Source organism: Helobdella robusta (assembly GCF_000326865.2).
Source record: "Helobdella robusta unplaced genomic scaffold HELROscaffold_9, whole genome shotgun sequence".
NCBI classification, from domain to species: Eukaryota; Metazoa; Annelida; class Clitellata; order Rhynchobdellida; family Glossiphoniidae; genus Helobdella; species Helobdella robusta.
The window spans coordinates 559,536-579,117 of record NW_008705512.1 but is presented as its reverse complement, the minus strand read 5'-3'; the positions used below and the strand labels follow the sequence as shown (position 1 = coordinate 579,117).

At 32.9% G+C, this 19,582-nt stretch overlaps 2 protein-coding genes across 2 annotated transcripts; one reads left to right on the top strand and one right to left on the bottom strand.

The window, feature by feature from the left end:
* Positions 1-2,235: 2,235 nt before the first annotated feature.
* Positions 2,236-6,856, top strand: HELRODRAFT_70862 (hypothetical protein; the record flags this gene model as incomplete). The annotated part of the gene is made up of 3 exons (XM_009032931.1): positions 2,236-2,310; positions 3,026-3,099; positions 6,700-6,856. 3 exons carry the CDS (start codon positions 2,236-2,238, stop codon positions 6,854-6,856), a joined length of 306 nt encoding a protein of 101 aa, XP_009031179.1.
* Positions 6,857-15,601: 8,745 nt separating this feature from the next.
* On the bottom strand, positions 15,602-19,332 carry HELRODRAFT_165970 (hypothetical protein; the record flags this gene model as incomplete). Its single annotated transcript, XM_009033021.1, has 7 exons — positions 15,602-15,807; positions 16,015-16,260; positions 16,316-16,402; positions 16,559-16,912; positions 17,443-18,594; positions 18,800-18,944; positions 19,225-19,332. The coding sequence occupies 7 exons, from the start codon at positions 19,330-19,332 to the stop codon at positions 15,602-15,604; spliced, it is 2,298 nt and encodes a 765-aa protein (XP_009031269.1).
* Between the last annotated feature and the right edge of the window lie 250 nt (positions 19,333-19,582).

Genomic DNA, 19,582 nt, shown 5'->3' with positions numbered 1-19,582 from the left:
CAACCTATTTAGATAAGAATCGCACTAAGCCGTTGTTTCAACTCGGGCTACTGATGAGTCCCATAAGGGACAAAACGCGTCTAGCCTAAAACGAGTGTTCACAAAAATGCACCTTTGGTCGTTGATGGGAGATGGTGTACTTTATGTACTCGTACTGGCCGACGTAACTGATGACAGATCAACTATTCTTATATATATATATATATATATATATATATATATATATATTTGTGTGTGTGTGTGCGTGTCCATATTTGTTATCTGTGTATATGTGTTATCATATTTTACATATCTTTTAATTTTATTAACGAATCATCGAATGCTGAAGGTCAATGAATTTATTCAGAATGGTGTGCCTCCAACAAACAATGTTATTTATATATTTTTATTTAGCTTTGGATTTGACTGCACGCCGCTGTTTATCTTTAAAAAAATAAAATAGTTTAAAATTCATATGTTATCTCATGCGTTTAATTTTTTTTATAAACAATATATATATAAATATATCTGTGTGTATGTGTGTGTGTTCAGATTCGCATATACATGTATATACACGTATATATATATATATATATACATATACATATATATATATATATATATATATATATATACACATGCAGAATGATACACGCATGATGTGTCTCTATATGAATAATGCCTATTTAATGAATATATGTATATAATCCAACCAGTTAATTTGATTATAGTAGTTTTATCATAATGGTTTTTGTTATGTTGCTTCTAAATACATTAAGCTTAAATGTAAATATTGAACATAAATGGTAAGGATTGTGTTGTTGTTGCATCTTGCTATCATTGATATCATTGAACTGTATACGATTGAGTTACATAAGCTGATTAGTGCAATTATGGTTAAATCATTTCATTAATTTCAAGCGAATGGATTTTATTTGTGTTCTTTTAAAGATTACACAATTAAAACTTCAGTTTAATGTTTATCTCAAAAATATGTAATTTCAACGGACGGTCAATGTATTTTCAATGATGATTTATTGTGTTGAGTAAAATATTTTGATATATTTTCATTCAGTGAACTTATTAGAAATTTTAAATGCTTTTTAGGCGTTTTAATGTTATTATATTATGTTATTATTTTTTTGTTCGTTAAAACGAACATAATTTATTATTAAAATCCATTGTCACAATAAAATATTTGAAATATACTTAATAAAGACGTGACCTCATTTGTACTTTTTTTCAGCAATACCATGTCGGTGCTTTTGAATGAAATAAAATAAGACATTTTGCGGAATTCCTATCAATATCTCGGCCAACAAATGTGTTTAACTTACATGGGTGTTGAGAAACAGTCACTCACCTATTTTAATCATTGTTTTTTTTAGAAAAATCAGAATCTGACAGCCGCTGTTTCTGTTGTAGAGCACTAAATATTTAAAACTGCATCATCATTAAGTCGAGGTGATGGGGCATCAGAAACCAGTCAGCATGTGCTGTTTTTGTTGTATGTTAGTTGTTAGGAAACAACATTTGTTGATGATTATCATGATCATGCAAGCAACGCTCATTTAATTTTAATAACTGCTTGAAAATCTGGATATTTTAATTACATCTGCTCCGCTTCTGTTACACTTTGTCGCTGTCATGCAATCCTACGGAATATTAAAAGAACCCGCATCTTCTGTTGCGGTCTTTTAGCAATTTTAGCACTTTTATTTCAAATTTAAAAAGTTGAAAGAAAACACAAAATTAAGAAAATATTGGTCCATACGATCTACTTTTCATATCAAACATTCCTCTTGAGAACATTATTTAGTCGGTCAATATATATAGAATATTCTATATATATGAGTCGGTGTAATACCTATAGCTGTTTATTTTTACCTTTTGCTAAGGCCTATCCGTATTTTTTTGTGATTTTAGTTCAGGAAATTTTTACTGCTATTTTCACAAGGTTCGTTTTTGTCATCCTAATAAAAAAAACTAAAAAAATGAAAATATGTACTTATATATACTCTATATCTTATTCATATATATAGAGTATATATTTTATGTATATGATTTTATATATATTATATTATATATAAACATATGGGCACCTGTTTACTTATTCTATGTTATCATGGTTCTTTGCTGTCGTAGCGATATTAGGCATATCTAGCAATATTAGGCATATCGCTCGTTATTATTTCACAGTTTTTTTTTATTACAAATTTTAATTTGTTACTGGTTAATTAAATCATTTTAGCAAATATGATTCAAACTGATTATCAACCGGGAGATCTGATTTTCGCCAAAGTAAAAGGCCATCCACACTGGCCAGCCAGGGTTAAAAACTTTAAATATTTTTTATTGTATATTATATATATATATATTTATAATATATGTGTATATATATATATATATAACAAATATAATAATAAAAATGAAAAAAAACTAAACACTAAACTGTAAACTAAGCAGAAACAATTTATTCATATGAATTTACTTTACATTATTTTTAAGTTTAAAATTATTATGATTGCCGATTACATTATTAATACTATAATTTATGATTTACTTTACATTTGCAATAACAGTAACAACTTTCCACTCAGACTCTTAGAATTTTGATTAATAAATTAAAATACATGTTCAGTTATTATTATTATTATATGATATTATTATTAGTTATTAGTTAGAGTCTAACTAACTCAAAACATCTAAATTCTAAACTATAAAGTATAACTTGATGGAATAGATAGGCTATTGCTATTTCTAATTAATAATTACACATTAATTAGTTACTATTATTTATTAGTAATTATTATTAGTAATATAAGAAATTTGTAGTCACAAAACAAAAAAATTAATAATAAATAATAACAAATTTAAAACTTGAATTTCTATTTGAAAATTTAACAATTTTATAAGTTTTTGCTCTTCATTCATATTTTTTTTCTTATTTATTTATTTTAATTTTTATTTGTTATTATTTTCTTTAAGATACTTTTAATTAAAATAAATATAATATTGATACTTCAACTATTTTCTTTTTTTCAAGATAAACAAATTACCTGAAGGGGCTCTGATACCCAAAGGGAAATATCCTATCTTTTTTTATGGAACCCATGAAACGTAAGTTTAATCATATATTAAAATAAAATAATATTATATTATAATATGTGCATATATATATATCCTTATGTGTGAGATATTAATGCGTGACAGAAAGACTTTGTGTAAGGAGTGTTGTGTGTGTGTGTGTATGTGTGTGTCATGTTATTTTAATTATTATATATCTCTTACAACAATAAAACAAATTTAAGATTTCTTCTTAGTAGATGTCAGTAAGAGGGTGTAAATTAACAGAAATCTAATGCATCAAAATGATAGATCGGGTTGATTATATTCTGAACATCACACTGCAACTGTTGACTAATAAACACTTTTTTTACTGTTTTCGTACCACAATCATAACTTGCTGGTATTGCCTTAACTTGCTCTTCAGTGAATTGGGTCTTCACCAATTGGTTGATCAACCAACTCGAGGAAACAATATTTTGGACTTGATTCTATGTGATGATGCCAGCTTGCTGGCCGAGTTAGATGTTCCCTGCCCATTTGCTTCAAGTGACCACAACTGTCTCACATTTACAGTCAACTGCGCACCTAGTACCTCATCAGGTGTTGTTTTTAACAATGATACATCTTTCTATGATTTCACCAAGGCTGATTTTGCTTCTATGAACAATTGTTTGACGAGTATAGGCTGGGATTTCAGTATTGTATGGATGTTAACTCCTGCTGGGAACTTTTTGAACAAATAATCAACAATGCTGTGACAACGTATGTCCCCCTACTGAGTCATGCAAATTTCTCACGCAAGTGCACAGTTCCAAATTTGCTACGTCAATCTTACAAAGTCAAACTTCATTTTTGGAAAAAATGGAAAATAACATCTTCCTCTGACGATAGAGAACTCTATTTGTCAATGATGCGTAAATGTTCAAAACTGGCCAATCATTTTAAAAAAATCAATGAACAAAGATTGTTGGCAAAAACTAATGTTTGAAGTTTTTATTGATACGTTAATAAAAAATTGTTTTCTCGACAACAACTTAGCAGTTTGAAATTGAACGACAACAGTGTTACCCATGATCCATTGGTGATGGCTAACACATTCAACAAATATTTTGCCTCAGTGTTCACCAACGACAACAACAGCAACTGCACTTTACTTTGTTGTACCACCAATTCATTAAACGATGTTAGCTTCACTCCCCAACTAGTGTTTTCAGCTCTACGTAATCTAAAATATACATCCTCGAAGGGACTAGATGATATTCCGAACATCCTACTAAAGATGTGTGCTTCTAGTCTAGCAGTCCCACTATGTCATATATTCAATACATCCTTCAAAAATAATATGCTGCCAGCTAAATGGAAAACTGCAATTGTGACTCCCATCCACAAAAAAGGACCAACTAACTACCCAAGCAACTACAGACCAATCTCACTTACATGTTCTTGCTGTCGCATAATGGAAAAAATCATCGACAAAAAAATGTTATCTTACATGTCTAACAATAAATTAATATCTCAATTTCAACATGGTTTTTTGCCTGAGAGATCCACCAACACCAACCTTCTACAATTTCTCGGGGATTGGATGTCGATTCGTCAGCAAAGAGAGTGTTGTGACACCGTCTACTTAGATTTTCAAAAAGCCTTCTACTCCGTATCGCACAAAAAACTAATTAGTAAATTACAGTCTTATGGAATTTCAGGAAATTTACTTACCTGGTTGAAAAACTTTTTATATGAACGTTCTCAGCTTGTTCGGGTTCATGGTAAGTTGTCATCGTCTGTGCCAGTTACTAGTGGTATTGCACAGGGTAGCGTCCTGGGATCCACCTTATTTTTAATTTATATAAACGACATAGTTGAGTGTATTTCATCTAAACCGGTTTCAATTTTGCTCTTTGCTGACGACATCAAGTTATACTGCTGCTCATCCGATTCAACTCAACTTCAACAAGTAATCAACGATGTAGTTGATTAGAGTATCAAATGGCAGTTACCCCGGAAAAATGTTATTATTGTTCATTTTCTCATTCATCTAGATCTATTAATGTTCCTCATCAGTATTTTATTGGTCAACACGTTTTAAAACCAGCATGTTACTTTAAGGATCTAGGTGTCACAGTTGACAAGCAAACTAATTTTAATTTACATATCGACGATATAATTCACAAAGCTTCCTCACATGGACGTTTAATAATCAGATGTTTTACCTCTAAAGATCAAAACCTACTCATCAAAGCATTTTGCACATATGTACGTCCTCAGTTGGAGTACTGTTCCTCTGTTTGGAACCCCCATTATAAGTACCAAGTGAGAAAAATCGAAAACGTCCAGAGAAGGTCCACGAAATCAATTCCTTCATTACACCATTTACCGTATTTATCTCGACTACAAGCAGTTAAAATGCAAACTCTGGAACACCGCAGATTAATTTATGACTTATGCTTTTTATACAAAATTCTTAACAAAAATATCCAATCTGATCTGATTGAGAAATTCATCCCGGTGTGTCGACTCGTGGGCATCAGAATAAGTTGCGTGAATTAAATACTAACGACAACGTATCCAAATACTTCTTCTGCAACAGAATCATACGTATATGGAATGCGTTGCCAAAAGAAGTGGTGTCCTCAACATCTCATGCCATCTTCAAGAATCGCTTGCTGGCTGTTGACTTGTCCAAATATTTACTAATCAAACAACTAATACATTAATGTTTGTTGTCATAATTATCGTGCTCTATGATAAAAATGTTAATGTTATTCGTGATTTAATGCCATTATTAACTTCTCTATATATATGTGCATGTTATGTATATATGTGTATGCGTGTATGTGTATGTATATGTATTTATTTTTTTGTTTTTTTTGATGTTGATGGATAACAATGAACTCCGAAATCTGTGTTTACATTTATTAGTTAAGTTCTTTGCCATACTGGTTGTTTGTGTGATGATGTTGATTGATGATAGCGACAATAATATTTTTACGTAGATTTAATCTTCTTGACGTTACGTTTAGAGAAATTGTTTTTCTTTTTTATCAACTAGGTAAGTGGTCTTTTAGATCCTCTGGTTGTTTGTGAATAAATAAATAAATAAATATCTTCTCCATTGTGAACTCTACCTTAATATAAATTTATACCAATGTTCTCATTGCTACTATATTTTCATTTTTACAACATTTTAAATATGGTTCTGTCCAGAGCTATATTTACTAATTGGCTACAAAGGCTCAGTCCTAGGGTGGCAAATTTTAGGAGGTGGCAAATTTTGATGTTAAAAAAATAAATAGCATAAATATCTTGAATTAAAGTCATGTTTATGCAAGACCCAAAAATTAATATGCGGTCGTCTAGTGACTACTTCATTCTTGACATCATTTAACCCGGAGCACTAGAGAACGTGAAAAAAGTTTAAAACATTTAATATATAATTCGGTATTTAAGATGATCAAAAAAAAAACTTTTAATTTGCTATTAGATGTATTAAATATTGTTTGTTAAAGAGTTTTTCAAGCCAAATTCAAAAATTCGTCTCAGTTTCCGTTGTTCTTTTTTTTTTTAATGGAGAAATTTTATTACACTGGATGTGTATCTTGAAATTTAATCTTAACCAATCTCAGTCTCATGTGATCATGATTAATTCTGCAGTTACTTCCTGACTCCAAAAGATATCTTCCCATATCATCTCTTCAAGGATCAGTATGCCAAGCCACACAACAGAAAATTTTTCAATGAAGGGCTGAAAGAAATCATTGAGAATCCAAATGTCTTGATGCTTGGAATTGTTAGTATTTTTATGATCTAATTTAAAGAAATTTATTTTGATCAGTATTTTATTAGTTAGAATCCACTCAACTTTTTCTAAAATTTTCTGTTGAAGTATCTAGTACTTATACATCTTTATTATGACTTTATTATGTTCATATCATCAAGTTATTTTTAATATTCAGTTAGTTAGTTAGTTAATTAATTAATTAATTATTTAATAATAATTGTTATTGTTTTGTTAAACATTTGTAGATGTGAGCTTAAGGGATTATTCTGCAATCATTTTTATTATTATTATTATTATTGTTATTTATTGCCTTTTGTTATTATTGTTTTTATTGTTATTGTTTATTTTCATTATTGTGGAAACAAAATATAAATGATTTGAAAAATCAAAATAATTAATGAACAAACACATAAACAAAAATTGCCTGACGATGTAAACAACAAGTTGAGGGGTGCATCAAATAATGATAATAATAATAATAATAATAATTATTATTATTATTAAATCAATGCCTTGCATCTAGGATGACCGAGTTACAGCAGACGGTGATGTTGATGATGATGCTAACAAGGTGAATATGAATTTTTTTTTTAATAATTTATATAAGTGTAATTTTATATGTACATACACAATTATGTATGTATGTATATGTGTGTATATATATATATATGTATATATATATATATATAATTAGAATTAAGACTATCATAGATACAATTGTTAAAAAATATCACTGCATTTTCAGCGTTGATCAGTTTCTGGTTCAATTTTTCAATATCTTGATCATATTTTTATTATCATTTTTAAACTTATTTACATCAAAAAAGAATGTTTTAATTACTTTGTTATTCATTTTTGTCTTAAACAGAAAAAGCTTTTTTATGTTATGTTACATACAACATTGAAAATGTAAAAGCTTTTTCTGTATAAGATAAAATAGAATATAAAAATAGTTATATATTACTATTTAATTGTATGTCTTCACAGTTTCAAAAACGAAAACGCAGAAACTCACAACAAACAGAAAATCTGGGCGATGATGTAAGAAAATTTTTTTTTTCTTCCTGGACATATCTCAACTCCGTGTGACATGAGTTATTGCAGAATACTAGCATAATTACATTTAATGTTTGATTAATTTTAGCTTAGAATTCTCAAGATAATTTTTCATATTGGATAATTGTTTTTTATTGATTAACCACCAACAAAATCAAAAATTATTCAACGAAGTGCTCACATTTTTTTTACAAAATATTTTCTGAAATATCCACTCTAGGTTTAATATTGAGCTTGTGTTTAATTTATAGGCCTGCAAGAGTATTATATTATTTTATATTTCATTGTGGGCCATATGAATTTTATTTTCTAAAATATATTGTCAAAATATTAGGCGTTGATATTTAGAACTATTTCAAACAGTTATCTCCAACCAGAAAGAGGCCCAAATCCTATCTTCCAGCTCCAGGTACCAAGGTGGGGTTTGATCGTTATTTCTTGCTTTTTTAACTTTAATCTTATTTTTTCACTTTTAAATATTTTAGAATTTACCTTTCTTTATTATTTTGCAAGGTTCTATTATAAGCAACAATGGATTAAATCCAACCATCACCATTATATGCACATGTTTCAGGTTATAGTTTATTCCAAGGCCTAATTAGATATCTGGTGAAAACAACAGCTCCTGCTATATTGCTTCTATACTTGGAAATTTCTCTTCTCAGTTCAACAAAAATTTGTTTTATTTTCAGCCTTCCAACCTTTTGATATTCCTTGAGGCCCTCTCTATTTAGTTTGATTTCAAACTCAACAATTACTTCTATTTTTTGGCATTCTCTTTATTTTTACCAGAAACGTTTCTTTCCCTTATCTCCCTCTCATTCAATCATCATTCATTCATTCATCATCATTCATTCATTATTCACAACACTTCTTTCAACCTTTCCTACGCCGTTCTTGTATGATGCAGTGCTTGCGCGTGTATACATAATGTGTAAGCATATTTGTGTGGTGTGGATAGTAGAGCCCTTATGACACGAAAGTTTGATTATATGTACAGAGTATCCAGTTCTGCTTTTGACAGAGCTGCATAAGAAAAGACAAAAAATAAATAAATTCGTAAAAGATGAATAAACGGATAGGATCACAATGTTTCTATGTATATATCCGCAGAAAAAATAGGAACATAGAAAGAGAGAGCGAGAGAGAGAGAGAGAGAGAGAGAGAGAGATGAGCTGTGGAATAATGAAGTAGGCTAAAGAGTGGCTTAAGCAATGAAAAGATAAAAAGAGTTTAAATAAAAAGATAAATAAGAGTTTAAGTTTAAAAAGAGTTTTAATAATCTTAGTTTAATAATTGATAGTCTTTGGGATTTAGGTATTTGGGATTTAATACAGAAGGTATTTGAACTAGGCCATTACATAACACTGCAAGTTATGGAACTTCGTGGCGTGTTATGAGTTAAAACAACATGCGATACTTTAAAATGATTTGTTCCTTAATCTTTTAAATTTTATTTTCTAACATCCAGAAACATTCATTATCACCCATGAGAGAGAGGTTAGATACATGTCTCTTGTGTTTTCTCATTTCCAACTTTATTTTCTTGTTTTTTTTTAATTTTTAACAATTTTTTTTTGTATTTGTTTTATTTTGTGTTTTGTTAATTTTATATAAATACCTATTTTAATTTGAGAAAAATTTGATTAATTTGTGGAAGAAACGACAGGCTGCACGAGAAGGAGGTTAGGTCCATCCATCCATCCATCCGTCCAATCATTCATTCACTGTCATTCATTTAATTTTTCTTCACGATTCGTTGCAAATAAATGTCACGTAAGCATTCGAATGGCCAACATCCTACCTGTTGATCATGTTGTGTTTATGCAATTAATATAAATCTGATGATGTAATAATATAATGTCATTCATCGAAAAGAAGAGTAAGGAGCAGCTGGAAGCTTTAAAGGCCAAACATGAACAAGAAGAAATTTACTGTTAGTCTCATGACTGGGCCTCATGTTTTTATATTCTTTCATTATTATTTTTTATGTTGGAATCATTTTTATAAGCCCTTAATTGCGTCGTACGATTGTTTCTTTTAAAAATGATAAATGGTTTCAAGTCAGTGTGTAGAGCTTAATTATGATTCATGTATTAAAGGAAATAGATATATTTAGAGAATGTTTACTGCTATGTTCAATGTAGTCAATACTTTTTATCCCTTGTTGGGATACACGCTCAGTATAACAGCGTTAGCTCGTGTTTCAAATATAAAATTGAGTTCATTCATTTTGTGGCAATGGAATTGTTCATCAATGGAGAGTGATGGTATGCAATCTTCTCAAGGATATAATAATTCATGCTCCGCTCTCATAATGTGATTCAAAATGACGTGAATCCCTTCTCCACTGCAGTGCACCAGGTGGAATTGAAACTCACTCAAATTGAACTGGACATCAAAATAGCTCTCTACTTTGAAAATGAATCTCATGTTAGATTAATATGCATTATTTACTACGAATTTCTATATATTATGACTGTTTTGTCATTTTTAGTAATGCAGTTTTAAAGATGCTATATATTCGTTGTTGTTATTATTATTATTAAGTTGGCTGTTACAATGATGATGATAAGTAGTTAAACATCGCAGAGTGATGATGACGCTGATGACGATGATGTTAACTTTGACTGAACTGCAGGACGTAGAGAAGTGTTTGAGTCTGCTGCAAGAGTTGGACGGCCTGCCTCTCAATGGATCTCTCCTGATGAAGAATCCTGACATCATCCTCACTGTCAAGAAGGTGATGAGCTTGTGCTTGTTGTGGCTGCTGTTGCTGTTGTTGTTGTGGTGGTTGTTGCTAAAAATCGGTGGTTGATTATTATGCGAAGATTGTGTTTGTTGTTCATTGTGGCCGGGGCCATGCCATTCGTGTCGGTAGTGCATTATTGTTCGTAAACAATGCATTCCAATATTTGTATTTGTTTGTAGATGTTAATCTGTTGCATTTGTTATGATCGTTAACAATATTTTGCCATTTTTAACGTTCCTCACCCATCCATATATTCAAAAAGAACAAGTATTGTTAAAAAAAGTTAACTCACATCCACTTGACTTACCTAACTAACATTGCCTCATGACTGTTCTTAACCTTCACTAACGTGCAAATGTATCCATTAGTTCTTATTCTTTTGCTCTCCATCGTTTCTGCATCACGTTCTGCTTCATTTTTACCCACGTCACCCAACATGTCTTACTATTTTACTAATCTCTCTTTACGGCTTGTTTGATTTGCTCTGCTTTAGTTAACACAATCTTTTTTTAGCATGTTTTGTAGAATTTTCTTCTTTAGATTCCAGCTGGACTTGCTGCAAAATTTCCATCTGGTTTTTTTATTATTAGATACCAGTGCTCTGGGTACAGTTTTTCAGTTTTTCTGGACAGGTTCTGCTTTGTTATTGACATCTTAATTTTTCGGGCAAACTTGAGACCACCTGACGCTAATTCATAATACTTTTTCTTGGCTGAATATTTAATTAATGTTTATAAAGTTCAAATGAGTTGGTTGTTTTAATGTTATTTTTAGTTCTCAGTTACAACCCCACTGGTTATAAAGAGTTGTTTTTCTAGAATTTCATTCCTTCACATTGCAGTGTCGTCGTTACCAGTTCAACGAAGCAATAAGATTGAAAGCTGAATTTCTGTACTCAAAATTTAAAGGATTGTTCCTGGTTGGAGATGATGTCTTCAGATTCACCAGAGTATGTTCTACACGCCTTGTTGAATCATTCATTTCTTGTTATCATTCTTCATATTTCTTATCACATTGTTCACATTACATATCACATTGTTCACGTCTTTATTGTTGGTATTACTTCTCAGTTAAGGTTAGCACAACTTTTCGCTACTTCAAAACTTTAAATAGCTTATCAGGTTTGGCATAATTTGTTTACAGATTGTTTTTAATTAATCTTAGACTGATTAATTTAATTTTAATTTTGGCTTTCTTGGAGCCGAATGTTCTGATGACGCAAAACTGCCTGAGTATTCATTCTGTTGCCTGATAAATTTTTAAAATTTCTTGCATTGCAGACATTCTCCTCAGAGATGGCGTCGTTGAAGAAGACAGATGATCAAATGAAAGAGAGAACAAAGACACAGATTTTGAAAGATAATGAACATGGACCAGGGAACCAGAAGAATGAATCAAACACTGTCAACAAACGTAAACACAGAATTAATAACGTCGCTGCAGCTGCTGGTGATGAAGATAAGAACGCCAACACCTCTTCCCACACTCTGCCTGGTTTGTTATGTTACTCAGTTCTTTCATTCAAATAATCACCTCATGATTCATCATGTTCTTCAGTTCCTCCATTCAAATGTTCACCTCATGGTTCGTTTTGTTGCTCAGTTCTTCCATTCATATATTCACCTCATGGTTCGTCATGTTGCTCAGTTCTTCCATTCAAATGTTCTTTTCTTTGCTTTCTTAAAACTTCAGAAGTGCTGATGTCTGCACGAACTTGAATTAAAATGATGTGTAATGAACTTTTGCTTTAAATTGAAGAGTCTAAACTGATGATTGGAAAGTTTTGATGCTGCTGAGATGAAGTACTGGAAGGATTGCATGTCATTATTGAGCAGTAGGACATATTCACTGGATTGTGAAAATAGATAGTTGGATTAATACATGGTCAGATAGACTTTTATATTGTAAATTTTACCAAGTTAACATTCATTCACATAATAATGAAAGTACATAGATGACATGGTATATCCTTCTCAATTACACAGTTGTGTACGTGTATGTTTGTATGTACACAAGTATCACATTGCAACCAACAACTGCTTGTTAGAGGTAAGTCTTAATCACCGCGAAGTAACGCTCATTACGTAGCATAACATAACAATGCTTATAGGAGGTGCGAACTAATAAGTTTGTTCGTTCCAACAATAATCAGCATGGGATGTAATTCTCATAAAAATCATCCAAACGAGCACTCCTAAGGAGTGCTCGTTTGGATGATTCTGCGTTTTCTGCGATGACTCTTCTGCGTTTAAATCGTAAATGTAAACCGACACCAGATTTATCGACTCAATCATTAACATAATTGACAAACATCATCGGACCTAGCCCCGCCCACTTTCAACCTCAAAATTGACCCTAAACATTCACAACGCAATGCATGCTACAAAACAGTACAAAGTAACACACGTACGCCTCTTACCTACCCTAACTTTTTTATCGCAATTTGTATCCATCCATCATTGATTCAACATCAGTTGTTTTGATTATAAATATTTGTTTGCATTTGAATGTCTCTTGATGCAACAGGCAACCAGGACAGTATCAACAACAACAACAATGTCAGAAGCGTCAACAACAACAACAACAATGTCAGAAACGTCAACAACAACAACAACAATGTCAGAAACATCAACGACCGCAACAACAATACGAGTAGCCTAACCTTTCTTCAGATGTACAACCAACAACAGCAAGATGGAGCTGATATGGACCAAAGCAAGGAAATAACATTTTCTGAAGACAACAATGATAATAATCAAAATAATAATAAAAATAATAATAAAAACAGCGATAACAACAATTGTTTGGCTAACGGCAGTGACTGTATGGATGTGGATGATGATGGTTGCAGCAAGTCATATGTCGAAAGCAGCTCACTATCACTCAACGCTAGCATTAGCAACAACGATAAAGTTAATTTAAATAATTGCAAAGACGTTATAGATAGGCATTCCTGTGAGAAACAAAACTCATCGGGCAATGATGATGCTGACGCGGCAAATGAGAATTGCGTTTTAAATGATGTTGAAATGATGGAAGTTGGCGCTTGTAAGGAAGACGGGGATGGGAAGCTGACAGCTGCTGGAGGACAGCTTGATGACTTCGGCGTTGTTTCTGATGAATGTTCCGCTGAAATTTTGCAAGATCAAACTTTTGAAAACCAGAGTAAGACCACAAACAACGGCATTTCATGTTCTAACAATTCAATCGATAAAACGTTAAATGCAGCAGCAGACAGTTCAAAGACTCTATCACAACTATTAAGATTAACTCCACTACCACATTCTGACACGAACGACATGCACGAAGGGAGTCTGCCAAATAAAAACATGATGCAGTTGGATGGTGTGTGCATGAGTTTGTTGTCGATGGATGCGGTGAGCAGGAACGTCAGTCAGCGAGAAACGCGTCCAACAGTTTTCACCCCACCAACAACAAACAGCTCAAGCACTACTAGCATTCATTATAATGAGCCCGAGATACAGGCGTCTGATTCGACGACGATGTTTGATGAATCTACGGCCGACCAATCAAAAATTGAGGACGATATAAGGGGCGGGATTATCTCCAAACATGATGCTTCATTGTTGTTTACCGACGATGAACAACGAATGGATGTTAGTCTTAATGAACTATTTTTATACATTGTTTTAATCTTTTTATAAGTTAACTGAACTTACTGCTGTTTATAATTGTTGAGATATAACGAGACACATCTGCATATACATGGAATTGTAGTTATTTAATTCCCGAAATTATTTCATTTTCAATAATTTTCAAACATCATTTGAATGTTAAATGATTTGAAGGAGAGCATGCAGCTGGAGAACCAACTGGCGTCCATCATGATGTCCGTGGCTAACGATTCAATTGCGAACGACCTTCAGAAATAACCGGAACATTTACACCTATTGTAGTGATATTCGTCTGTTAAAAATGTACATTTCCAATACCTGACCTTTCATAGCATTGCTTTAGAATTATTAATGATGTTCCTTATGTAACTAATTTAGAATGATTGCCTGAAACTGTCGTTCATTGGAAAATAATCTTAAATCAATTAAAAGCATTGTTACCATCGCGTTTTTATCCCATGCTACGATGAAAAAATCGCTACGTGGTTGTCCGGCGGGCGAATGAAGGTTTTGCACGTGTAAGAATTGTTTATGGTTAAAGAGCTTTTAAAATAGACGCAAATATTAATTTTTTTCAAATGCGAATTTTTTAAAATCTGGTTTATACAAAAATGTTGGCGGGCTGCATGAAATGGTCTGACGAGCCACACTCAGCCTTTTAAATGAAAGATTTTTTTAAAACCACGCTAAATGTGTAAAATTTTATATTTTTATATAAAGAATAAAGTTTAATTTTTATATGAAAATATTTTTACATCGTACAAACTCATTAGCTACAACAATTTAAATTAAAAAACAGTTTATGAATTGCATCGGCCATGATTAGATAACATCACAAAGGATATTTATTTGTTGGAGCATTAGTTTATTTCATTTAGTAGTTAATAGATCAATTTGATTAAATTTTCAGCATATATTATCTCAAAAAATGTAAAAATGTTAGAAAAATAATAATTTCTTCTTGTAAAATGTATTTATAAAAAATATTTACTTTTAAATGCGAAAATTAAAATTCAACGAGAAATGAAAATAAATAATTCAAATAATTATTTATAAGCATGTTAGCAAACAATATCCAACGTCTACGCGAGTGTAGTAGGGCGGGCGATCTACAGCAAATTGACAACAGATATAAATTATTATTATCGAAAACACATTAACATGCATTATATTGAAATTAATATTTATGTTGAAATCAATTAAAACTTATACTGAAATCAATTAAGATTTATATCGAAATCAAATAAAATTGTATTGAAATCAATTAAACTTAGCTAAACGATGTCAGTCAATATTTTAGAAACTACAAGTGGAATTCTCTCTCGATTCGCTTTAGAAATAATTCGAAGTAACCCATACGTAGTGATCGATTTTGATGTTCGGCCAGTTGCATTTGATGACTTCTCTGCCGAGGTCAACTACTGATAGACCGCCGTTTTTTAATGACCTCATTATAAAGTTGCCATGGTCTCCGCTGTCCAATGACAGTTCTTCCTTGTTTTGAGATTTCTCCTGGCTGCTCGTGCCACGCTTGAATGCTGCATATTTTCCAAAATAACATTAAAATCAGGACCATTGTGTAAAACTAAAATGCCGATGTGGGATAAAGAGACAAAAAAAGAAGTTGTGATTAAAATGGTTGCTACGTCCAAATTGTTTCTGGAACAAATAAGAAGATCGCATTTAATCAAACACTATAACAGCAACTTAAAAATAGGAGCAAAAAAGTAGCAGTTCTGCCTAACACTTCGATATGATGGTGACGTCAGGACTGTCCATTTGAAACTTCAACATCTCCTCGCCGGCACAGCTGACCACCACGTCATATTGAGTTGGAACATCTTCGTGGATGGCGTGTTCGTATTTGTCATCGTCGGTCTGCAAGTTGTTCAGATGGTTTTGCACGTTGTTACTTCTGCTCGATCGAACGAACGCCATGCTCGTCATCACGAAGTTCATGACGGCCGTGTGGACGACTTCATTCAGTGTTCCTGTTCTCAACAATTTTATTCAATTTTTTCATACAATTTTTTCGAATTTATATACTTGAAGTTTGCTTGATGAACTTGTACTGGCTGCCGGCATTAGCATACGCAAACATTTGTAAATTATGGGGCGTGCATTTCTTAAGGTCTGGATAATAAAATTTAAAATAGAAAAATGCTGTGATGTGATAGTTGCATCGCGACATTTACTGTTCAATCGAATAAATTTCAATAAATGAAACAACGTGAATTAAAATACAAGTGACATGCGAATTAACTAATGAGCGCAACTTTAAAAACCAACCATTCATCGTCACGCGATAAGCGATGAAACTCGACATGTCATCCGACAGTCCGACCAGCAGACGACAATCTGGCGACAGTTGGTAGCCTGAACTCTGAAGCATCGTTGACGTCAGATCATCCGCCTGCTGGGTTATGACGTCATATGAGAGGTATTTGTAACGAGTTCTTGCGTGTGTGTGTCGTTGTTGATGTTTACGTTTGTGTTGTTGTCTCTCTTTGAATGTGTTGGTGGATTTGTTTGCATTTTCAGTTGAATATTCTTCTTCGAAACTTTCAGGTTGCTGATTCTGTTTAAGGCTAGCGAACAACGGCAGGTTCTCCACTTCCAAACATTCCACCAATATTTTCCCGCCTTGATAATGCGTAATGTCAAAATTAAAATTTTACGCAGACAACTTTTTGATATTAATATAAAATAAATTATTAGAATAAGCAGTAAAAAATAAATGATGAAAAACAGTAGCAGGCTGGAAGTTGCAACTATTTTGGTAGGAAATGATATTTTGGGCGGGCGTCTCAATCCGCTTACTTTATTTACAGTTATGCAGTGACCTCTTTCAAACGTAAAATATTTCTTTCCAACTGTTGCGCACATGCAGTGTGGAAATAGGATGTGATGTGTGGTGGTGTGGTGTGTGTGTGTGGTGTGTGTGTGTGTGTAGCATATCTAAAAATGACGTGATGTGGTGTTGTGTGCTTTTTGGATTGTTCAAAATGAACACTGTTCCATTTGTTTGATACAGTTATGAGTTAAATTTATAAAAATTACCAAAAAATCATTAAATTTTAAAAGCAACATCTGAACTGATAATGAATGACATTAAGAAATTCTTATCATTACAGAAATGAAGATGGCGGTTGAAAAATTGAAGATGAACGAACCGAAGATGATGTGGTGCAGTTGGCTTGGGATGCACGCGTGCTCGGAAAAGTCCAGCACTTTCTTTATTCCATCACTGACCTCCAGGTTTTTCAGTTTGGTGACAACCTTACGATGGGGACTGTCATTCCTCTCGTCTTCGTCGTACTTATCGAAAATTTTGTTGTTATCATTTTGAATTATTTGCGTTGTTGCAAATGTTTCGTCGTCGTGATATTTCTGTAAGGTCATCTCATAAAGAGACTGATCAGAAGAGTTGTAAACGTACAGATGTTTCCAGGTTGCTAAGAAATCATTAGACTGTGGGTAGAAGATTTTGAAGTTTTTGTTGTTTGTTGCTTGTTGTTGTCTTTGAAAACGTGCAAAAGTAGTTTTGTGGTGGGGATTTTGTTGTCGTGAGAGAGGAGTAGAGTGAGAATAATTGAAAGGTTTGTGTTTGAGCAGTGGTTGTTGTTGTCTGCGTTCTTCGTTGTGAATGAAGTTAGAGATGTTGTTTGGTATGTTTTTGATGACGTTGTTGGTGGAGTCGTTAGTGTTGCTATCAACTTCAACGTCAATTACAAGCTGGTCGTTAACATTTTTTTCAAACCTTGAACTGTCCATAGGACTTGAAAATAAATTTCGATTGCTGGTTTTTTTGTTTTGTCCATTTTTTCCACTGCATCTTCCCGTTAAAATTCTCTTCAACGAGGTAGCATGGTGGTGGACATCAACAGCAGCATGCTCCACAATTAAAACTTTCAATCCGTAGTACATAGCTCCATCGTCATCATCACTTCCGTCTGCACAACCATCATCATCATGATCATTGCAGTCATTCACAGGAGCAGCTACGTCATCGTAGTTATGATAATTAGGACTGTCGTGATCGTCATCATGACCGTCGTCTGCATCCTTCCATCCATGGCGCGAAGCACCGACATCGTACGAACCTTTCGTGCTCAATTGCTTATTTTTTATTTTCTGCTGGCTTTTCTTCCTGCTCTGACCCTTGACCTTGGAACTACTTTTTCCTTCGTAAGTGCCGAGACCACCACCATCATAATCATCACCGTTATCGTTATCACCACCGTCATCGTTGTTATCACCGTCATCATTATCATCACTGTCAACATGGACATCGTCATCGTAAGAGGTTGCATCATGTCGGTTATCTATGAGCAAATGAAATGTTATTCTGTTGGATCGTATAAATGTAGGCAGGTTGAAGCCCATTCATTCAACAAAGGCAATAGACAATAGAACACAATAACAGCAGCAACAACAACACAATAACAGCAACAACACAATAACAGCAGCAACAACAACAGCAGCAATAACAACAATTAATATTTTCCCCCATACTGTCCTAATATTAACCAGCATCATTTTTATAAGCATCTTCTTCAACGCCATCGTCATCATCGTCGCCAGCATCGTTATCATGATGGCACTGCACCCACAACTGATCCATCCACTCCACGTAATGCACGTGCACCGGATCACATGATCCTGTTCCTATCCTCTGCGCTCAGGTGATGATCATTATGAATCAGATGATGATGACGATGGTGAGGGTGATTATGATGACAACATGAGGACTATGTGGATGGTGACGACGATGATGACTAATATGAGAAGAGAAAATGTATAAAGCTAATGAATGCAACAACAGAAGCCACCACATAAAGTTCATTCGTAGAGTCACATAAAGTAGCAATTAAAGTAAGAAAATCTAATTCATCTGGCGAATCATCATCGCTGTGTTAATTAAGTAATGGTCATTCAAAATAGAGAATCGAAACCTCGGCAATTGTTAATTTGTAGCGAAGGTCGATTCGATAGATGGCAGGTGAATGTTGAACGAGAGCATATATGAACGTGTTCCTGACCAACGCAACCGACGTCCACATGATTGAAATCTGGAGTTGGAGAAAAGTTTTCTCAACCAATCAGTTAATCAGTAAATCGGTCGGTCCGTCTGTCAGTAAGTCAGTTAGTTCTCATTTGTTTGTTAATGTTTTTAATTTTAATGTGTTAATTTGTCTCTTACAGATAAGATAAAATAAACTGTTTCTAGAAAGAGGTCTGCAACTTTTGATGCAAATTAAATTAATTATTAAATGATGCGTAATCTTGATAATGAAATCAAAACATTGACAA